General features: G+C 41.1%; 3 protein-coding genes across 4 annotated transcripts in view; all 3 read right to left on the reverse strand.

Annotated features, from left to right (window-relative positions):
* Positions 1–3,704, reverse strand: part of LOC119194077 (potassium voltage-gated channel subfamily B member 1-like) — a 29,523-nt gene extending 25,819 nt beyond the window's left edge. Inside the window, exons 1-2 of the mRNA XM_037448143.2 lie at positions 3,412–3,704; positions 2,081–2,757 (exon numbers count right to left, since the gene is read on the reverse strand). Of these exons, the coding sequence (XP_037304040.2) occupies positions 2,081–2,635 (555 nt within the window). The 5' untranslated portion in view covers positions 2,636–2,757; positions 3,412–3,704. The remainder of the gene's footprint in view (positions 1–2,080; positions 2,758–3,411) is intronic.
* Positions 3,705–4,820: 1,116 nt separating this feature from the next.
* On the reverse strand, positions 4,821–10,975 carry LOC119229980 (prostacyclin synthase-like). The gene is made up of 10 exons (XM_037490886.2): positions 10,843–10,975; positions 10,178–10,301; positions 9,315–9,490; positions 8,761–8,901; positions 8,103–8,230; positions 7,344–7,525; positions 5,920–6,064; positions 5,627–5,808; positions 5,185–5,336; positions 4,821–5,089 (listed from the first exon to the last, which is right to left on the reverse strand). The coding sequence occupies exons 1-10, from the start codon at positions 10,908–10,910 to the stop codon at positions 4,939–4,941; spliced, it is 1,449 nt and encodes a 482-aa protein (XP_037346783.2). The 5' UTR covers positions 10,911–10,975; the 3' UTR covers positions 4,821–4,938.
* Positions 10,976–11,265: 290 nt separating this feature from the next.
* Positions 11,266–17,121, reverse strand: thumpd3 (THUMP domain containing 3). Of its 2 annotated transcripts, none has more exons than XM_037448189.2 (10): positions 17,050–17,121; positions 16,287–16,602; positions 16,051–16,128; positions 15,548–15,976; positions 14,967–15,097; positions 14,737–14,806; positions 14,368–14,483; positions 14,154–14,258; positions 13,896–14,019; positions 11,266–12,253 (listed from the first exon to the last, which is right to left on the reverse strand). In XM_037448189.2, the coding sequence occupies exons 2-10, from the start codon at positions 16,521–16,523 to the stop codon at positions 12,062–12,064; spliced, it is 1,482 nt and encodes a 493-aa protein (XP_037304086.1). In that variant the 5' UTR covers positions 16,524–16,602; positions 17,050–17,121; the 3' UTR covers positions 11,266–12,061. The 2 variants fall into 2 exon arrangements, with proteins under 2 accessions (XP_037304086.1, XP_037304087.1); XM_037448190.2 differs by lacking the exon at positions 17,050–17,121 and adding an exon at positions 16,784–17,042.
* Between the last annotated feature and the right edge of the window lie 4,120 nt (positions 17,122–21,241).

A 21,241-nucleotide genomic window follows, 5' to 3' on the forward strand; every position in this document is an offset into this window, starting at 1 on the left:
ATTTTTTTTATGACAATTGTTCTTGGGACACAAAGTATCTGGTACCCCAGACAATGTAGAGTGATCCTTCAGCCCCAGAGCTGACTTCAAAAAGATGGAAAAATGGTTCTCCATGAGACTTGAATATGAGGATACAGCTATTATGTCTCTGCAGTTATATCAACAATGTACAAAGTCAGAGACAGCAGGCCTCATTGTGATTACTAATGTAACCCCCCCCCCACCCCACCCCGCAACATCCCCCGGGGAGGCCAACTTTAAAAACCTCTGACTTAGATGAATAACAAATATATATTCATGGATTTCTTTCCAGTTTAGGAATGTGTACTGTAATTAGAGTGTTAATGCTGATTTGTTTATTTGGACTTGAATAATGAGGAGAGAGTACAATAGAACACAACAGGAACAGGGAGATCCAGTGAAAGGAGAGCGAGGAAGAGACGGAGACACTCATTTGTCAAACTGTCCTAGAGACTCTAGAAGACCACTTGACGATACATTGCATGCTGTCAGTCCGGCAGCTGTGAAACTGGCATTCCTTACTTTAATTTATGGCTATTTAAAACGCAATGCAAGAGTTTCCTTGCACTCCTTGATAACAACATGTAAAATACACTGGAATGGATAGTTGGATGAAATGCCTGGCTGATTGTAGAATAAACACAGAAACAAATACAGTAAGAGAACAGCTTTTTCAAAAGAACACAAGTTCACAGACGAAACTCTTAGCTCTGTTTCTTCAGAGCCACTACTGAAAAACAGAGACCATAAAATCCCAGGACGGCTGTGTCTCCTCGGGTGCCGGCGCTGTGAGAGAGCGCTGGAGGGCAGCACGACTACTCTGGCCCCAAGGAGAGCGTTTTGCAGGCAGTGGTCTCCGGAAAGTCACATGTTTGAGTACTTCTCTAATGGCTGGTCACGGTGTGTGTCCATCTCTTCTTACATCGTAGCGTGTTTGCCACTGACTTTCTACGTCGAGTTCTCTTTGCAAACAGCCAAGCAAAGCGATTAGAGTGAAGTAAATCGGGCATATCTGATGTGGCGAAAGGGGCAGTTAACCGCCTCTAGTCATGGCTGTCTTGGACTCACTGAGAAGTTTTCTCCCAATTAGTTCAAAGTGTCAGTTTTTGTAGCTCAGTGTCCGGTTGTGGACCGAAGCTTCAGCGGCAATAGGGAATGCTGCAAGGCTTTTAGGAGGCAAGAACTCTAATTCCCAGAGTGCACAAGTGTCAAAAGCCTTTTAGGTTAAAGTCTGCAAAACACAAACTTCATAAGAATATGCTCCTTTCTGTTTGTAATTTATGTCTAAGCTAAGAGATGTTGTTGACTAAAACCATGGGATTAAAAGCGCTATAATATCATTGTAATTGATTCATTCTTACTCAACAATAAAAAAGAGATATGAGATAAACTACTAAGTATATTTCTTGGAATAATATTCAAATTTTGTAAAACTCTTTAAATAGATATTAAGACTGTTGACTGCACAGTAATGTGATATTATATTGCAGCACACCACTTAACAAAAGTTAAAACACCCCTAACGCACCCTAAAGCGGGTTTGACCTCTGCTCTAAAACACCAAAGATTTGTGACTAAGTAAGTAACAGTCAAGAATGTTAGTATTAAATATGTCAGTTGACTGAACCCCTCAAAATGATTAGCACATGTTTCAAATGAAATCCTGATTGGTGCATCTCCTTTTCTCAACTGATCCCTTTTCAACACCAGTGATACGAGCACAAACCAAACAGTATACGACTCCATCACTGTAGTGAACTGATTAAGAAAAACCTTAAAGCTGCTGGCCTTTAAATAAAGCCACTTTTAGAGGCAAACCCCCCAGGGGAGTGATTTATAGGCTCTCTAGAGGAATGCTAGCAAGGACAACATGGGCATTGAGCACACACTGTTCTCTCGCAGCAATCTGATTGAAACCAATTCCAATTCCCCGACAAAAAAGGCTTTTAAACAGACTTTTCAGTAAAAACAGCAACTTTTCTTCAGTCAGGATAGCACACAGAGTTAAGATCATTGATTTAATAGGAGTATCTTCCGGTGGCTGTATACGGGACATTACCTTAGCAGCAAATGATGAGCTTGGTTTCTCCAAGAGGTCCCAGAGCTTCTTCCTCTTTTCGGAACAACACGTGGTTGTAAACTCCTCTCCGACCCTCTCGCTCATATTCTCGGCCTCTCTCTTCAGCTCCTCGTTCATCTGCTCCTTTTTCTGGTGGTACCTGGCCTGGCAGCAGGACTCCAGGTAGATCTCGTCAATGCCCCAGAAGTCCAGCTCTTGGCTGAACGAGAGGGCGCACATTTCCTCCATCATGTGAAGCTTCCCGGTGCGGTAGAAGTTCAGGATGGAGGTGAAAGCGCCGGGATGTCTGTCGAAAAAGTACTCGCTGTCCCCCAAGCTGTAGTCGTCGCATATCTGCATGATAGAGTCATGGGTGTCGCAGTCCCTCAGTTTACCCAAACGGGTGCGGGGCAGGCGGTCCAGCGTCCTCCACAGGACTTCGTGGAGAAGACCCCCGACGTTGAGCCTCACTCGGCGGATGTGGGTCTGCCTGTGTATGATGTCCATGGAATCCGGTGGCAGCGAGGTGGCCGACTGAGACTCCGTTTTGATCATCTTCACTCAAGTCTCTCGATCCCTTGAAAAGAATGGAAGATTAAACCTGGTCGAAAAGAAGAGGCGGTGCTGTAGATGACCACATCAGCTCCCACCCCCACCCTCCTTGTTTCTTCATGTGGCTGTAACACAAGAACAAAAAAAAGAGAAAATATTGAAACACTATTGAACAGCCAGTGCTGGTGTCCTATATGCAATGTATCCACTCATCAGAGAACAAAATGTATGCATATATATGTGTGTATTGTAAAAAGCTTTTAGAGGGGCAGAGGAGGATGAGAGCCGGTAACTGGACTCCTCTGGTGAGCGCTGTCCGGTGCTGAAAGGCTCCCGGCGGACTGCGGTACTGAAACGTCTCAGCTCTGTGCGGAACAGCCATCCATCCGGGTTCAGAGGCGCGTGATCGAGAACAGCTCATGTGATCGTGTGGTTGTTGTTATTACTGTTCGTAAAATGGACTGATATTCTAACGCAAATTATCAACTTTGATTTACACCCCAATAAAACATTATCAACCCGTCTGATTTTGAGTGTAACTTTACTGTTCTTAAAGTAAGCTGGGCAAAAATTCCATCAGCTCCGGTGATTCACGCTTGTTACAATTCATTTTTCGGCAAAGGTACATGTACCAAATTAAGATCCTTTTCACCCGATCTCACTGTTCCTGTTGTGGCTTTACGGAAATCAAAGTGAGTTGCAGCCTCGAAAGATGAAATCTGACATGCGAACAATAAAGTCACATTTACGCATACGTGTCTCCGGTCATTCCAATTCACCTCACGGATGGAAATCAGCAACATCGTTTGTGCAATCGTGTAAAATTTGTCCGGTGCTCTGCCCGGAGCTGGTCTAGGCATCACAAGCTACACGGCGACATGTTGGGATACATAACTGTGTACCACCGTGTTCACTCCACCCCGTCCAGCCCTGCCGGGGCGATACAACGAGGTGACTGTCGCCAGTGCCCGGGAATCCTCCTCGGCACCTCCACGCAATGAGAGTGAGTGCTGGCCGGTGAATGTGAAGGAGATCTTGCAGCGGACTGATTTCACGCACTGGATGCTGCCTGTGCGAGTTTAACCCTCACAGAGCCAGTGAGCCACAGCTCAGTGCATCCACGTGGTATCTCAGTGCTGTGGGGCTAACAGTGTTAGAAGAAAGATGTTTGGCCACAACGTTTTGTTAATGAATTTAGAAAATGTTATATACATCCATAGTGAATACTGCAAAGCTTTGATGAAGGTTGTTCCAAACATAAATATCTGTTATAAAACATTAAAACAGGACTTAGCATGTAACTTACAAGGACAATAGAGAACATTAAGCAAAATAGCTGTCTTCCACTCCTTGTCGGTGGACAAGTATAATTATATTCATAAAGTTGTAGCCAATAAAAGAGCACCAAATACAGTACTAATGTAGTACAAGCAACGTCAATTAAGGCCACTGAACACACCATAAATCAATAAATTCACCCTTCCATTGGAGACAGATCGACTGCAATGGTAAGCCTCCTGAGAATATCAGGATCTTTTTCTCCCCTGGATTCCCAGAATGATAAGAAAAATGAAATGCACACTCAAATGTAAACCAAAAATCATAACATCTGATATAAGTCTGTGCAATAGTACATATATAATTAGGCTCTGCCCATGGCACACAGTGAGAAAACTATTAGATGATCCACACAATTATAGTGAGGCTGCATTTAATGGAGCTGATTGTTATCCATATTGTCCCTTAACTCTTTAATTTTTAAAAGAGTAGAAATAAGGTTCAATCCCTGGCAGATGTACAATCTACGTACAATATTGATTCTTCTCCTAATAAGTGATCCATGGCTTTCAAAACGATATATAAATCTAAACTTTCCACTCAGCTTCACTATACAAACAGGAGACACGTCAGTGTAACAGATGTGTGGCCACCTCTGTCTACAGTACAGGCAGGCTATTAAGCTAATGCTTTACCAACATATAACCATCCTCCAAAGCTGAACTTCTTATCGACCCTAAAATCGGCAACTTGTGAAGAATAAATCTTACGGTCTTATCATTAGTTTGACTAACAAAATAACAGCATGACCATTTATATGACAATAATTGAGTCCCCAATCTTTTTACCCCGAAACAAAAATTTGACGACCCAACATTGTACACAATGTGTTGATTATATTTATTGATAAATACAAAAATAATAATAAAATATATAATATTAATATAAATACAAAATAAAAAAGGCATAGTGACAATATAAACAATGTGCATATGTTGAAATGGGCATAACTTGTTTTTTAAAAACACCTAGTTTGTGTTTCTAGGTTTGTATCGGACAGGCAAGTCCCCCTCCGGTTGAAGCATCCCAAATCCATAACGACTGGCATTTACCGCCGGCATCCGAGCATTTGGGTCACAAAGCTCCATATCATAGCTAGTCAACACCAAGTAAACAAACCTGAGGAGTAAACACACAATTGTCAATCGTCAATTAGAAAACTCCAACCACAATGAACGGCAACATTTTGAGGCCTTAACCAATAGGACACTCACTGTCTGATTGTATTGATGGCAAACTGCTTTCCCACACAGCCATTGGTCCCTGCACCCCAAGGCATTGAGTAATATTTCAGCAGCCTCCCTCTCTTATAAAAATCTTTCTTCAGTGATCCATCTTGATTAAGGAACCGGTCATACTTGAATTTCTAAAAAGGAAAACACATTTAGTGAAGACATATTCATTCATGAAATGTTGCTTCATCAAACTGTTTGTTTCTCTGATTGCTAGTGGACAATAGTTTCCTATTTCTGCTTAACTGCAATGTCCTTCCCACGGCTATTAGCCCTGTTTCTGCTCCCGTGCTCAGATTATGCCTCAATGGTCCACTGATATTTGCCCTCTCACTTGTCCTCCTAGTAGTCCTAAAGACAAGTAATACAACATCTGCTAGAAAGGAAGGAAGGAAGTTTTTTTTTTTTTTACAAGACAACAAACCTGTGGCTCGTGGTGAATCTCAGGGTCCATTTGAGGGCTGTTGAAGGGGAACAAACACACCCTGTCTCCTTTCCGTAGCAGGTACTCTTGGCCATTCGCCATGGTGAGAGTCTTTTCCTGTACTACCTCTCTGGTGATGAAGGGGGCAGCAGTGAGTCTCAGTGTCTCATCCAAGACACTATCTGGGGAGGGGAAGGAATCAATGTTGTTATTAACAACAGAAGAGCATTTTTTTCCAGTATATCTGTAAATATTGTGTATTATTCATGATCAAAGCTGGGAACAGGGCTCACCAAACACAGGCGTGTCCATAGTTCTGTCCAGCGGTGAGGTTTTCATTTCTGACATCCTGCTGAACTCCCTTTTCACAGCTGCCAGAGCTTCAGGGTTTGTCAATAAGTAGCCCAAGAGCCAAAATGCAGCAGAACCGATATTACCCTGAACACAAACAGAGGCTCACGTGAAGACAATGATGAGGTCGTCCCTCTCGTTCCGGCATTGCATAGTGACAGCAGATGTGGTTATTTGTTAATAGCAAACATGAACATCAGAAAAAAACCTTATCACTCACATACATCTCTTGTTCGAGTTGTAACAAAGCACACATTTCAACACAACTTCAATAAAAAGGTCTAATAAATCTTAAGTACTGGGTAGAAAATAGAACAGCTTCCTTTTATGTGTCTGGGATGAAAGGAGCGAAGCTCTGGGTAGTCACACTTGTGATGGTTTACTTAATGCGGAACGTCTTTGGGAACAGAGGTCCCCTGTCAGATGTCTGCATCCAAAAGATGGACTAGCTGTGCAGCTATTTTACAGCCAAACGAGGCGCAGGTTACACACAACAAATAGTGCACACTATGGACACTTTTTACCAATGTGAATCACCATCGAAAGACCTCTTATGTGACTGTAAATGCACAGTTTAATCAATGCTCACTTTAAAACACCACTTGAAAAATATGTCACAAGAAGAAGCACAAGAACAAGACATTATACAAATGTTTGGCAGATATATCACAGACCTCACTGCGGGGACAGCTTCTAAATGATTCACTGTTTGAACGTAATAATGCAATAATAACCACGATTACAACACTGTTTGTCACCAGACAGCATTAACTCTCCAAGAGGTCCCTTGTATGTTATGAAATGCAGAATGATCTCACTAGTTCTTTGCAAACAAAAACAGTGACCGCATGATTACGGAAAGTTATGACTACCACGGAAACGAATTACAAAAAGGATGAGTAAGCCGCCTGCAGCGTAGGTCAAACGGTGAGGTAGACATATAATTAATACCATTGATGCAAGAAACTCCTCCGGCAGACATTAGGCAAGACAGTTTGAGTAAGACGTCATGACCAATTCAAATCAATTCCAGGAGAGATTGTGTAATCTGTGTCCGCTGTGTGTACTGTAGTTAAAGGGGAAAATATCTGGGAATTTCTATATATTGCCCTTTTTTTGGCACAAAATATTAATGACGAGATAAAAGTACTCAAGAGACACTGCGCTGCTTTAAGAGGATATTTTATTTTCCTGCTGTGAGCATAAGTGAACAGCACACTCATGTGCTAAGTAAGCGTACTGCACCGTGGGGGAAGATTCTGAGCTGTTTTAATCAGTGGAAAACCATCTGCAAACCAAGAATTATTCTGGTTTCCTTAGCTTACAAACTCTACTCTATGCAGACCACACACAACGTCTAACTAACCTGCGTGGCCCAAAGTTGCATCAGCACAGCTTTCTCCTGCGTCTCTTCATCGGCCCCACCCTCCTGCAGGAGCCTCCTGTAGTCGTGAAGCCAAGGGCTCGACCCCGAGTCCTCCGTCCGACCTGCTGGAGCCAGAAGCTCCCACAGCCTCTGCCGGACACCCTGGGCCGTCCTCTTCTCCTCTGTCCCACACGCCGATCAACGTCACAGAGTTACACGCACAACACAACCAGTAGAACTCAATGTGAACCAAAGCGATGAGAGATAAGTGTTGTATGAAATAATTGGGAGAGGAACATTATTTATGACAAGCAGGAATGAAGAAGGCGCGCGTAGGGTTATAACAAGCCGGCTTAATCGGTGGAACCAATACGATTGTAAACAATGACAAAGATGAAGCCTGAGGGAAATACACCCTGTGTGCACTGAACTACTAAGACCAGATAGATCAGGACTTTGATGACTAATTGTGAGTAAAAGAAAGTTTGAAAAAAAAGGCTCCCAGACGCTATGTCAGCGACTAAATAAACGAAACTCGCCATGGCAACTGCAAAACAAATCTTAGCAAATCAATGTTGTATTAGTAACAAATGTAAATACTGAAAATACAAATTACGCATTTTGATCTGTTCAGACAGATGTGCCATTAATATCAGACAACTGTCGAATGGAATCTTCTGATTAGTTTATGAAGTAGATCAGTGAACGGATGACATTTTAAAGCATTTTCATTGAGTGAGTTGTTGACAGAGTCATTACCTGGCTTCAGCGTGCCCCTCGCCATTTTGGTTAACAGGCCATCAAACTTCTTGTACTCCTCATAGACACTCAAGGGGTCTGTGCTGTTGTTGTTTTGCTCTCCTCCAAACAGTGTCAGGTACCCCACCCTGCAGAGAAAGGGCATTCTTTTACCTCGATGGAAAGATGATCAGCCCCAAAAGTTTCCCCGTTTGAAAAAGCACAAAAAAGCGATCGTCTTTCAAGTGGTATTTTTCCACTGGCCCACGCAAGGTGGAGCCTCTCTTTATGTCACCATGTCACAGGTCCCATTATCCCAAATGCTGTTTCACATTCCAGATATTTTCTCTCTTTTGTTTGCGGGTGACATTCTCCATTTCATTTTATATTCATAGATCTATTTCATGAACGTCGGCTACACTTTGAGTCACGTCCGCAGTGAAGAAAAAGTGTTCAACCGGAAAACGTTCAACATTTGTCAGAGGAAGTCAGCCTACATTTGTCTCGCGGGGTTTACTAACAGAGGAATGACACGGGGTAAACTGTTTATCTGAAGGCTTGTCACATAAGTGCATCTTTTAACATAGTTAGGTGTGTGTGTGTATGTGCACGTTTGCATGTGCGTGGGTGGGTGGGTGGTGGGGGGGGGGGGGGGGGGTGGGGGGGATTGCATTCGTACTTGAAGAGTAAACTGTAAGAAAAGCTGAACAGTCCCTCGTCCTTCCAGTCTTTCTGGTTGTGAGTCTCGGCTTCCAACGAGGCCAGCAGGTGTCTGCTCGTGGTGCTGTTCACGGCGGCAGAATTCACTCCCAAGAAATGCCTGAAATCACGAAGCGTAACGGTGACAAATCGTGGAAGAGATTACCTGCCTTAACATGCTATTCATTTCACATTGATAAATGGAGGGGACACAAGGGGCACACCTACAACTCAGCTGCAACCTAAACAACGCTGTGGGCACAAACGTAATCTTTTAAACCCTAAAATAAAAGGGATCGCATCGAGTGTGTGAGTTTCCCCTCCTTTCTTTGGTATCTGCCAGATGATCATTAAAAGGTGAAATGTGAAACAAGCTACAGGGAAACAGGAAGCCCTAAAAATACATTTCCCAAGAGAGAATGGGTGTTGTTCAAAAATAACCAAACTAATTACGCTTTTACATGAACATGAAACACGGTTGAAAACATTCACTACATGCTTTTAGTGTGCAATGTCAAAAAATAAAGGGCGTACTTCTTCATCAATGCATGGACTTTTGCCGGCTGGTGTTGTGGGAGGCGCAGGTCAAAGATCCTGTCCATGAGCACCTCGGCATAGCGCGTGAAGTCCAAGGAGTCGGAGTCGTTGATCACTGCGTCGTACGAGTGCGGATCCAGCAGCACCGTCACATATCGTCCAGCTACACGCACCTGTACGTCATTGGGGCCGAAGGGACAAATGTTTGAGATATGAACAGATAATGTGTTGAGTGCGTCTGTTTCAGTAGAAACACAGACCACAATGTGTTTTATTTCATTTGATCTTATATTGCAATTATGTTGTCAGTCTATAAACAAGCAATATTCATCCTGGTTTATTTAATATTTATTTAAAAACATTATTGTTTTAATACTCTTTAATAAATACAAAATCCGGGAACACAACATTTCTTGGAAAATAATTCGATACACAACAGACTTAGTGTTTTGTTTCAGGATGAAATCAGATCAAGAATCAGAGTTTATCATGATACTCCTTCTTGATGTTACTGTATCTGTAACATGTTACATTAAAATCAACATATTCCACAATCTTAAGAAAGTATTTCACAGTAATATTTGGAGAGGTACGTTTAAACTCTTCCAGATCGGATTCAGAAAACAAAAACAAGCAAAAATTCTAGATTATTCTTATTCACCACCCATGACTTCTCTCTTCTCCACTGAACGTCCATTTGATAATAATAATAATGAAAATAATACATCTCCAGAAAGTTCCTCTCAATCCAATCATTTTTTGAAGCTAAACATTTTAAACAAATATAAACTCCTCAAAGGTACAAATGAACATTTAAGTATCTACTGAGAAGACGAATGAGTGCATCATTCTCTACTCACTGTGAAAATGTCCCCGTGTTTCAGCTTCATTCGGTTTAAGAACTTGAAAGCATCTTTTCCAAACTCCAGTGCATGGCCTAACCATGGGATAACTCCCTTATCCAAAGGAGGATCACGCTTGGATCTAAGAAAAATAAACAAAAAATGAGAAAAGGGATTTGGCTCGTTACGGACAGAACGGTTTTAAAGGTGGGGACATAACTTAACAATAAAGAATAAACCACTTAGTTAGTTATTGGGAACGGGATTATCCCTTAATATAACAATACTTTACGTCAGTGCAGTCTGTGTTTCTCCTAATTACTTTCATCATGAGTTTATGGTCAAAGGAATACATCTTAACTTTGTTAAAAAAAAAGCTGCTCTTCATTGTCATTTGTATTTGCCTCAAAGGAAAACAGACACAAGCGTTAAAGCGTCAAAGGGGGCCATTTAACAGCAGTTTAACCACATTTCTCAGACTGGAGGATTAACGAGCTGCCGACAATGAGACCAACACGATGTTACTAACCACACACTACGAGACGTAAAGCCTAGAGTAGATTTCAAATCATCCACCGATTTACTTCACAACCGACAGCACAGTTATTCTAGAACGTCAGCGTCAGAGGGAGCGAATGTTATGACACTGTAGTAAAACACAAGAGAATCAAACATTCGCTTACCTCGATCTGTGTGTGAGAATAAAATAAAACAGGACCGCTTGTCCGAGCAGAAACAAGGACCAGATCATCTCGTGTGTTTACGTTCCTCGATGCGCGGACTCACTGAGCTCCAGTCAGCTTCCACATGGCTTTTATGAGCTCACAGTTACGTCACCGCGTTGGCTCTCGTCATCGGTCTCAACATGCTCAGGGCAAATCTCATCCTTTCATTTTTATATCCGGGTGTCCTCCATCAGGGAAGTACACAGCACCTATAATTCACACTTTGATTGTTCTGGTCCAGTGCACCTGAATACCATGTGTGTTATGTAATATGTGTGTGTGTGTACTTAAACTATAGCATAAACTATCTAATCTACAGCTTATCAATTAAAACATGGCACCATTTTCCATTGTATCAAGACAAGAATTAAATGAGTCAACTTTGTAGTCTGTTTCATGTTTATTTCTATTCATTAGTTATTACTACACAGTATTGTTGTTTACCCCATCATAACATTTTTAGGCTTAGGCAGTGGATTATTGAATGTAGGTCACAACTCTGCATGCAAATGTTCACGAACACTGAATGCGTCGCTTATTGTACTTCCCGTTTTTACTATATACCCGACTCCACCCCCACGTGTCCCATCCCGTGGTATATGTTTACGTCAGCGCATCAGATATGGAGCAATGAAGGTGAAACAAACTGATTCTAGAGAATCTCACTGTAAGAACTTAATAGAAAAGAAGGGAAGGCTCCCGTCTCCCGTCTCCTCCACTCAAAGAAAATATGAGAAAAAAAAAGAATAAGGGCTGTAACTTCTGGGTTGTATCCCTGTATGTTAACTTGCATGATGTGATGAATATTTACATCAACTGACACTGTTTAAATCTTTATTAATTGGACCAACATGGTAACGAGACGTTCTTGCAAAGTGGATTCAGCGGGTCTGAGGATTGCTATTAAAACTATTTTAGCGTGTTTCTGAACAGCAATATGAACTGCCTCAGTCAAACAAAGCAAAAACTAATTAACTGCTGCTGAACATGAACATATATTTTCTTTTTCCAGTTAGCCATTTATGACATTTAATCAAAATGAAAAATAAAAAACTGCTTGGACAACTTGACCAGAGAACGTGAACGGATAAAAAAAAGTTATCAATATATGTCATTAAATAATGTTGATCATCCACAGCCTGAAATATAAACGCAGAACTTATACACAGGATGTGAATCAAGAGAGCTCCTTGTCGCCAGTCTCGTCCCCACCAGCTTTAACCGCCCCTCTTGATTCATAGACATCTTCCGGAGTTTGGCCAAACACGCCCCCGGTCCGCTTGAGGAGGTAGACTCCAGCATGTAAACCCCCGACATTGACCCAAACGGTGTGCAGCCTCTTCCACAGTCCTCCCATCCTGGAGATAGCCTGGAAACAACATCAATCAGAGGAGGGCAAAGTGACAAATGAGACATTTGTTTTGTGTAAAACAAGAACCCCGAGGTCAGACAAATACAGCTGGTTCAAGTCTTTTTCCATGAGTCAGAAGAGTTAAACCTGCATCCCTCCCAGTGTGGGGGGATTATTTATAAAAGGTTAAATTGATTCTGCAAATGAACTTAAGTAGAAAAGCAAGTTTGGATGTTTAATCGTGATAGGCAGCTGCACAAACACAAAAGAATCCCGCTGGCATTTACAAATGAGGTAATAAAACCAACAATGGCCCGTTCCACAAAACATGTCCCAATATGATATTATCCTTAAACTGAGTTTGACCAAAGCAACTGTACTTGTTTAGTACTTTACTAGTCTTCTGACCACTCAACATCACTCACACACTGATGACAGGACCTGCCATACACAGCCCATCAGTAACTAATATTCACGCACTGTAGTCGCAGCTACAGGAGCAATAACTTAACCGCCAACCCTCTGATTGGAGGGCGATTGTGCTCCCCACTCACCCAGTCGCCCTGCTACTGTGTCAGAAGGATTGCCATTATCTTTTTAAACCAAATAACAAACGACTCCGGGAATCTTCTTAACTTCACCAAGGCAACCAATTACAATTTCCCCAATACTTTGGTTAACAACCAAATACTTTTGCCATCCAGACTAAACTATACCGTTTTGTGCAAAGTAACGAATCAACAAGGACCGTCAGCCTGATAAACACACAACCTGTTAATCGTCATCGCGGTCCGAGAAGAATCCGAGACAGCCATTAGCATGGTCTAATAGACTAAAAGTCCGCTGTAATTAGATTAGATTTAGTCATGTATTATAATAAAAAAATATATTTTTAATGATTTAATGAACAATACTAATAACATAATAATAAATTTTTTGGGGCATGATACACTGAAGTAATTTACCGTTGTTTGGTGAAATAAACACAAAAAAAGGTACATGAGCATGCAAAAGTGTTTGTGCATGATTTGTTTACACTATTGTGAAATAGACCATCAATGACGTATTATAGTGGATGGTTTACAACGGACAAATACAATAATTGGATCCGTTTGTGCACAAACAGAAGTCATCTTGATATTTTCTCATAAGAAAAAGGGATAAGTATACAGATACAGAGAGAGACTTATCAGATAGTGTGTAAGGTTTACAAGATGTACTGTGAACTTTAAAAAAAAAGCAACTTCGTTGAAATGAACACATTGTAGAATTACTTTCTTTTGCAGCAGGTTTTATACTTTGTACTGAGCTGCCAAGAATATTGCCAAGTATGTTGCCTCCATTTTTGATGATGCGCTCACTTTCTAATTTCTGTGATGCTTAAGGATTAATTAAGGATGTCTTTCTTTTATTCTACCATTAGTCATGTAGCGTGACTTAGGTGCTTCTTTCTGAATAACAAGGCTACAGGAAATTGCAGTTGTTGCCAACGGGTGTGTATCAGGATAGAAATTCGGATTAAGCAATCGGCAACTACAAGAAAGACAAGGTAGTTGGCAAAATTGGGATCAGCACACTGCGATTTATTTGGAAGTCATTGTGTAATAAAGTTGTGTGCGTTTAACTGGAAACCCGGTTGTCTGCATGAGAATACGGTTACCTTGGTAAAGCACTTCTTGTCTTGTGTCAACAAGACAGCTTTCCCGGTTCCTGGTGTGCACACACGGGCCATTTCTCTCAGACAGGACGGGTAAAGGTCCCAGTTCTTCTTCCTGGAGCCCATTCTACGGGGAAGCAACAGAAAGATTGTAACTCGTGGCTTCAAATTTCTATATTCAGTTGGCTGGCTTAAAACATGGAGCCATTTCTAGATACTGTTTAATCAGCCATGAAGTGTCCACCACTGTAATAATGGTACCTCTTGCCGAAGGGCATGTCAGTGACGACGATGTCAACAGAGCCCGTCCTTATGGGTAAATTGCAAAGATCCCACTGCACGGTGTCGATGGGCAATCCAGATGCACTGTTTGGAACAAGCCAAAAGGGGGTTTTAAATCATCATAATGATCATCTATACAATTTAATATTAAAAAACATCTCCTCTCGAGTTGTCCAGCTGTGCAGCCTCTCACCCGCTTTTCTCTGCCATCCGTTTCTGGATGTGACACACATTATTCACTGTGCGGTTAACAGCCATGTCATTGTTGTCGCCGGCAACATAGAATGAACTGTTAAATTCAATGGCCCCCTGGAGAAGAAAAGCATAATACGACTTTTTTTAATAACTGCACATGAACACGTTTACATTCATCATCTCTGATCATTTGACACTTCAAGTTCAGTTTGCCCATGAAAACAATGTGACGTTGGTCATCAGAATACTTGCGTGGCAGTGGCGAGTGTAATGATGGGTTTCAGTACAAGGTGCATCCTATAAAACACTGTATATTGTGGTATGTGAACAAATCATAAGGTTGTAGTGCAGGTACAGAATGTCTCACCTCCAGTGGTATAGCTCCAGTCCCACACATTGGGTCAAGTATTATATCCGATGCCTGAGGTTTACAAAGCCTGTCAACAGAAAATAGAGTACAGGATAGTTATCTTCAGAGCAACTGTTCAACCCTCTACTCAACAGAAAAAAATATAATACATTATTTAAATGATTTACATATTAGCAAAAGCTCAACTATATTTTTTTTAACTCCCTGGGTGTTATGTGAAGAGTTACCTGAGCATGCCATAACACAAGGTAGACCGCAGAGTGGTGGGTCCAAAGTGACTGATGTTTCTCCTGTGCAGACTCTCTTCTGTGAGAGCAATGCCGATCACCATCTCTTCATTGTGTATGTTTAGTAACACCTACAGTTCAGGAACACACAGTGCAGATTTAGAAAGTAATAATTAATGTAACCCTGCATATTTCCTCAAAAAATTGATCAGGAACTATTTTGAAGCAGATGAAGTGTTATTCTTGTCTATTTAGTAAACCGCTAGAAACACAGAAACACATAGAATTCACTATTCGTCAACAAATCATCAAATATATAGGCTAATCCAGAATAAGCAAACAATAAAACGTAGTCCATAAATTGATATCACTGTAAAATCATATTTTCAAATTGTCAAGAGCCAATGTTCTTGGAAAATGTTACTCAGCGGAGTTGTTATTGTCTTTTGTTCCACTTTGAACCAAACATTACATCAAGCCTTGCAAATCCATCCGTTCAGGAAGGGTTTGTCTTGGCCAATTGTCTGGCTAGTGTGATGCCATTCGATTCGAGTCCGTCCAGTCTGAACAATGATGCCTACCTCTACGTCAAACTTTGTCATGTCCGCCTTCCACTGGAAAAACTCTTGCACAGCCCCGCCAAAATCTCTGGCCGCCTCATTGGAAGAAAAGCTGTGCCGATCACCGGCCCTGTTGCATGTCACACGGAACTTGATGAGTTTAGCTGCAGGTTCTGCCGCTTCAGAGTCTGTCGTGCCGGTCTCTGTGGCAGCAGTGCTCTCTGCTTTAGTCTGGCATTCAGCAGCAGACACCGCCTGAGGTAGCTCTTGCTGCGCCGTGTCATCCACAGTTGCATCAGCCACCTCACAACTGGATTTGGCTTTTGTGACATTTCCTCCCTTGCGGTAGCCTTTCCTCTTTTTTAATTTGCCATTTAGCCTCCAAACCTCCAAGGCATCGGTCCAGGGCAGTTTGGAGGCAAGCTGCATCATCTCCATCAACGTCTCTTCCTACACAAACGTAGTGTTCATTACCCATCACAATGAACAGCAGCTACCACAAAACAATGCCGGTTGTAAGTTACCTTTGATTGTTTGAATGGGTAATGATCGTATTCCTCAACCACCACAAACAGGTTGTCCACAGACCTCAGAAGATGGACCTAGATATTTAAAGAACAAAACAAAAGTGTGCCAAGACTAAGCTGAGTATGTCTACATATATATCACAACAAAGCAACTTGTCTATGCATATCATGATATTTATCAGCGAGAAACAACTTTGAAGAAAAGGGGCATGCGTTGATGTCAGGATTCTTACCTGGGAAAGCTTGTCAGTGGTTATTGGAAAGTAGATGCGACCACGATCTTTGCCGATTACCGCATCGACCCCAATTTTCTCCTTGACCTCTTCTGCAGCAGTGTGCTCAAACCCTGTAGGCACGGTGGCTCCGATGGTGACTGCGAGGACGTCGCCATCGTTCATAGCGGAGTGAGAGGTGGACGAATCAGCGGGTTTAAGTCCTGACTCTACAGCCCCGCCTTTCTGGCAGGACATGCTGTGGGCTGCACCTCACCAGACTGTATAGCTATACCTGGATGATGTGTAGCACAGCTGGAGCACTTGTAACTTAGCCCTTGGAGGGGAAGAGAAGTATCGTTATTTAAACTTACTGACGTTAATGCATATTTTGCCATTTTGAGCCGTGAGACATTTGTTACAAAGCTAACTCTACGTGTAAAAAAGATATACATTGCGGACTGCTATGAGTCATACGTTTGCATAGAAGATGGTTGAATTAAACAAAGAAAATAAACCTGTGACGTTGTTGCAGGAAAAGCAACGATGCTCCTTAACTTAACGTGAGTCAACGTTAGCTGGCTAGGGTTAAGTTAGCGTTGAGGTGCTAAAAAGTTGTTACGGCAAACAACAAGCTAACGTTAGCCACAGATAACGAGCTTCTTTTAAGCCGTCATCCTGGTACTTTTTAATGTGATAAGCCCCCCCCGGTTGAGCCGTAGCAGCAGGTGACTATAGTATAACAGTTAGTTGTATTAAACTTGCTAACTGCAGTTGGACCAACCTGTCAGACACGAGGCGACAAAAGTCACGCTTCTTCTCAGTAGAAACAACATAAATACTTCCGGCAGATATCCTCCAGAATAAAAGCATTATCTCCACAAAGGTAATGTGTGACATTTCTTAAACTTGGCCAAATGTCAAAATACTTTTTTAATTTTATACTTAAAATCATAAAAATGTATACTTGTATTATAATACATGACAAAATCTAATCTAATTAGAGCTTTAACTTACTTAGAGATGGGATGTATTGATTTAGTTTTGTAACTTTTATTATTATAAATTATAATGCAAATCATTAAAACCAACATAGCTCCACATCTCGAAAACCTTGGTTTTGTTGTGAAAGCCAGATGCCCAAAAGGGAAATCTAGTTTGGGTCAATTTCTTTCTTCTTACCAATGTGCTTCCATTCATTTTTACTGGCTTAAACTTCCGGGTATAGCTTTTTAATATGTAGTCGACAGAGGGCGCTGTGAAATAAGTTTTTAACTGTAGTTTGATAGAAGTGAGCAAAACCGTTCACCTTAAAAACGACACAATAAAGAGCAGGACACATGGTCCATATAAGAAATACAAAAACAAACAACATACACAACGTCTGACATTTTTTTGGGTTGCTATTTAACGTTATAATTAATTGTAATAGCATAGAAAAAAGCCTACCAATAATCTTTTATGTTTTAAGACAGATTTAAGTCCCTCCCTTGTTCAAGTCTAGGTACTTTAGTTATTTTAAAGTAACGCGTAACCCGCTTTTTATACAGTTTATGTAGAGAGTTGTGATAAGAATAACTATCTTCTGTTCTGTATCTGTGCGATTAATTTAACCTCTGCAGTGCAAGTAAGAGCCGTAACTGTGAGATATTTGTCCCCTTAAAGAAAATAAATAGTAGCTCTTTTTATATTTTTATATTTACCATAGCTGTTTTCTAATTCACTCTGGTTGAGTTAGGTTTAAAAGATTTAATTAGAAATAAATTATAAAAATTGAGGGCCTGACTGACAGAAAAATACGCCAGCATCATAGCGTATTCCACACCACGTACAGCTTGTTTATGGAACATGTTTTTGTTGTTTTTCTCATCGTTTATTTATCTCACCGGTCAAGTTTATTCTTCAGAAATCCAACTGATTTGTAAGTGTAATGTCTTAGAGACGAGTGGGTGTGTGTTCGTGTCAAGAAACGAAGAATCGGCACAACGGATGGCCTGTGTTGCACGGAGTACATTAAGACAACTTTTGAAAAATAAAAAAATTAGCAACACATATTTTCTCTCCAGAGAGAATAATCAGAAAAACTCTCATAGTAAACGGAATAATAAAAGGAGTTCAACTGCTCGTTTTGAGGCTCATAGAGAAGATCAAAAACACATAGTATTGTCTGACTTGCTAACAATTCGGATGTGTGCAGATGAGGCGCTTCTATGCGCACATGTACAGCGACAGACTTTTACAGCTACACCTGCAGAATTTTACTCTGGAATTGCTTTTCAGTGTTGAGAGTAAGATTATTCTTCAAATCATTCTCTTGGTGTGGTATTACATGTCAAAGTAAGACAAGCAGAGATGTAAGCCTACTTTTCCGGGATAAAATGTCATGTCAAGTGAACATTCTTCAGTAGGAGTGCTGGCTGATTGATTGGCGACAGGATGAACACCATAGAGGTTGTCATTGGTTTGCATGCGATTAGTTCTAACAAAAGACGAAACTTGGAGACAGAATATAATGGTACAACACCACTAATGAACTTCCTTTTTCCCCCAAGATACGTGTCGGATGAGAGCCATTCAAAAATTTGAAGCCATTTTACAAAACAACTGTCAGTTGGCAGGAGCAGGGCATATAAGTGTAGACCTTTGAACACAAGCTCATTTGTTTCATTCTTTATTAACCTTATCATTTCTAAATTCTATCAGGATGTGTACGAAATTCAGATTTGTCTTTACTCACTGAGATATTCTTTAGTGGCCAAATAAATGTGTGTTGAGCTTAGGTTAAGCTTATTATTAACTATTGCACTATTCAGCCCATAGTTGTATCTCAGAAGAGCATTTTTCCACTCTTGTTTGATAAAAACAAGAAAAAATTGTAAAAGGATCTTAGAATGGATCTCTGTGCCACAAAAACGGGAAAGCCAGGCTTCCCCCTGAGATGCCTGATGAAAGAGGTACAGAGGAATAGTAAAAGGGATGAAGGGACTGTGCAGAAAGGTTACCTCCGCTGACTTCTCTGTGGTAAACACAAACAAAAGCAGAATCCACCCTGCCGTCCATCTGGCCCTCCAGCAGGCCTCTTTGTCACAGCTGACGTGTCAACTCTCTCAGGCCTGTAGTCCTCCGACATGTAGGTGATATACTTAATGCCTGACTAACAACTTGGACTCACCACCGGAACTACAAGTGCGATGTAGTGAGAAACATAACACAGGAAGACACCCTTTCTCTGTGCCTCTGTCATATCTGGACTGAACCCGGCCCCCGATACACACACCTACACTGCCAGAGGCCTTTCAACTGCTCAGGGTCTTTTCCTCTTGTGAAAGACAGTTGTGCTTCTTGTTTTTAAAAGCTAGAAAATACATCGTAAACATCTTGATCATCTCTGTAATTGTTCATTTTGACCCACTAATCGCCTAATTATTCCTCTGAACTAATATCATCATATCCCTCTATGAAATGACATATTTTAGCCCATATTTGGGGATCTTTGGGCTCCCTGATACAATATAAACCATATAACAACAATGTATGTATTTAGAAAGAGTTAATTTGGACAACATTAACCACAAATAGATCCAAACAATGAGAATTAGAAAATATTAAACAAAGAAATGAAATGACCAACACTATGTACAAAATCCACATACAAACTTCTTTGTGTCACATTGTATCACATATACATTAGACCTATAATAACCTGAAGAATGTCTTCATAGAACAAAAGCTTATACAGTAGGCGGGACATGATATCATTAGAAATGTTACGGCTGGGCGAGCACAGAATGTATCGTGGGGTGTTCTCCAACGGGGTAGGCGTGGATTTTCAACCTCTACTATATCTGCATCCTCATTAAGATCAACAGACTCACTGTCATCAGACAAGCATTCTCCAAAAGGAAATAAAAAAGCACATCTTCTAATGTCATACACATTGTTCTATTGATTGACCTTTGACTGACCCTTGATCTCCTAACTGTCTGGCGAACCTGTTGCAGGGATCCGATCTTCCTGACTTATTTCTATCTCAGTGCTCTCACTGTCACAGGCATCGGCCCAAACTGCAAGATCCTGAACCTTTCACCCATAAAATGTGTCCATTCCCATTCAATACCAGTAGCAAAAACATTGACTATGGTCAATGACTTAACTGCACAGTGTTGCCTCGAGGCAACGAATCAAAAAACCCAGTTTTAGTAAAGAAATAAAAACAAATTAAGTATTTAAACTATCATGGATACTTCTCTACATTCTTCATTCATGCACATGTAAACCTCTTTTAATGAAGTTATTTCATTTTAAGCAGGTTAAAAAGTTGATTTGTCTTACCGATTTGTGGGCCTCTGTCCCATGCAGCTTGGCACCCCAAGAGAAAAGGCCACACCCACTTTTTTTTAATTAAAGAAATTTAAGGGGCAGTGTAATGTCCAAAAAAGTACTGCGTTGCCCGAGGGCAACAGTATGCCATAGAGGGATACTTCACACATCGAACCGACTGGCAATGCTAACAATAATAAAATCATGTTTGCTCTCTCTTTTCAATAATAATTCAGTTTTTGTGGTTAGTAAATGCTTATTGGTTATTTGCCACAGGCCTGTAAAGCTAGCAAGTAAGTGTAAGAAGGATGATTTTTTTGGATAGATTTCTTCTGTTTTCTTTTTTCTAAATGGGTCAGAATGTTAACCTCAAAAATGTCCTCCCAATGGTCAGCTTGAAATATGCATTGCAGCTTTTGGGGTAGCAGATGGAATTGAAATGCAGAGGACACCAGTGTGGCAGCTCACAGCTTTGAATCAGCTTATTGTGAGTCAACAGCCTGTTCCCTCCTGAGCTAAGAAAAGCTAACGTGACAGACAAGCGGCTTCCACAAAGTGTTGAAAACACGGTGAAGCCCCCCAGGTGACAGCATCTGTCAGTAAACAAACTAAGTCCCTGTCACTACAATACCGTGAAAAAAACCCTGTCTTCATGA

Source organism: Pungitius pungitius, chromosome 8 (genome assembly GCF_949316345.1).
Source record: "Pungitius pungitius chromosome 8, fPunPun2.1, whole genome shotgun sequence".
Classification (NCBI taxonomy): Eukaryota; Metazoa; Chordata; class Actinopteri; order Perciformes; family Gasterosteidae; genus Pungitius; species Pungitius pungitius.

What these genes read in the sequence shown, in the direction of transcription:
- thumpd3 (XM_037448189.2), bottom strand. Translation starts at nt 16,523, where the DNA reads ATGTCCTGCCAGAAAGGCGGGGCTGTAGAGTCAGGACTTAAACCCGCT. An exon ending in TTGTGTTATGGCATGCTCAG is followed by an intron (nt 14,807 to 14,966) that starts GTAACTCTTCAC and finishes TTCTGTTGACAG; the next exon opens with GCTTTGTAAACCTCAGGCAT. An exon ending in GACATGCCCTTCGGCAAGAG is followed by an intron (nt 14,020 to 14,153) that starts GTACCATTATTA and finishes GCTTCCCCGTAG; the next exon opens with AATGGGCTCCAGGAAGAAGA.
- LOC119229980 (XM_037490886.2), bottom strand. Translation starts at nt 10,910, where the DNA reads ATGATCTGGTCCTTGTTTCTGCTCGGACAAGCGGTCCTGTTTTATTTT. An exon ending in ATTCTCACACACAGATCGAG is followed by an intron (nt 10,302 to 10,842) that starts GTAAGCGAATGT and finishes TATTTTTCTTAG; the next exon opens with ATCCAAGCGTGATCCTCCTT. An exon ending in GAGGGGCACGCTGAAGCCAG is followed by an intron (nt 7,526 to 8,102) that starts GTAATGACTCTG and finishes CGTGTGGGACAG; the next exon opens with AGGAGAAGAGGACGGCCCAG.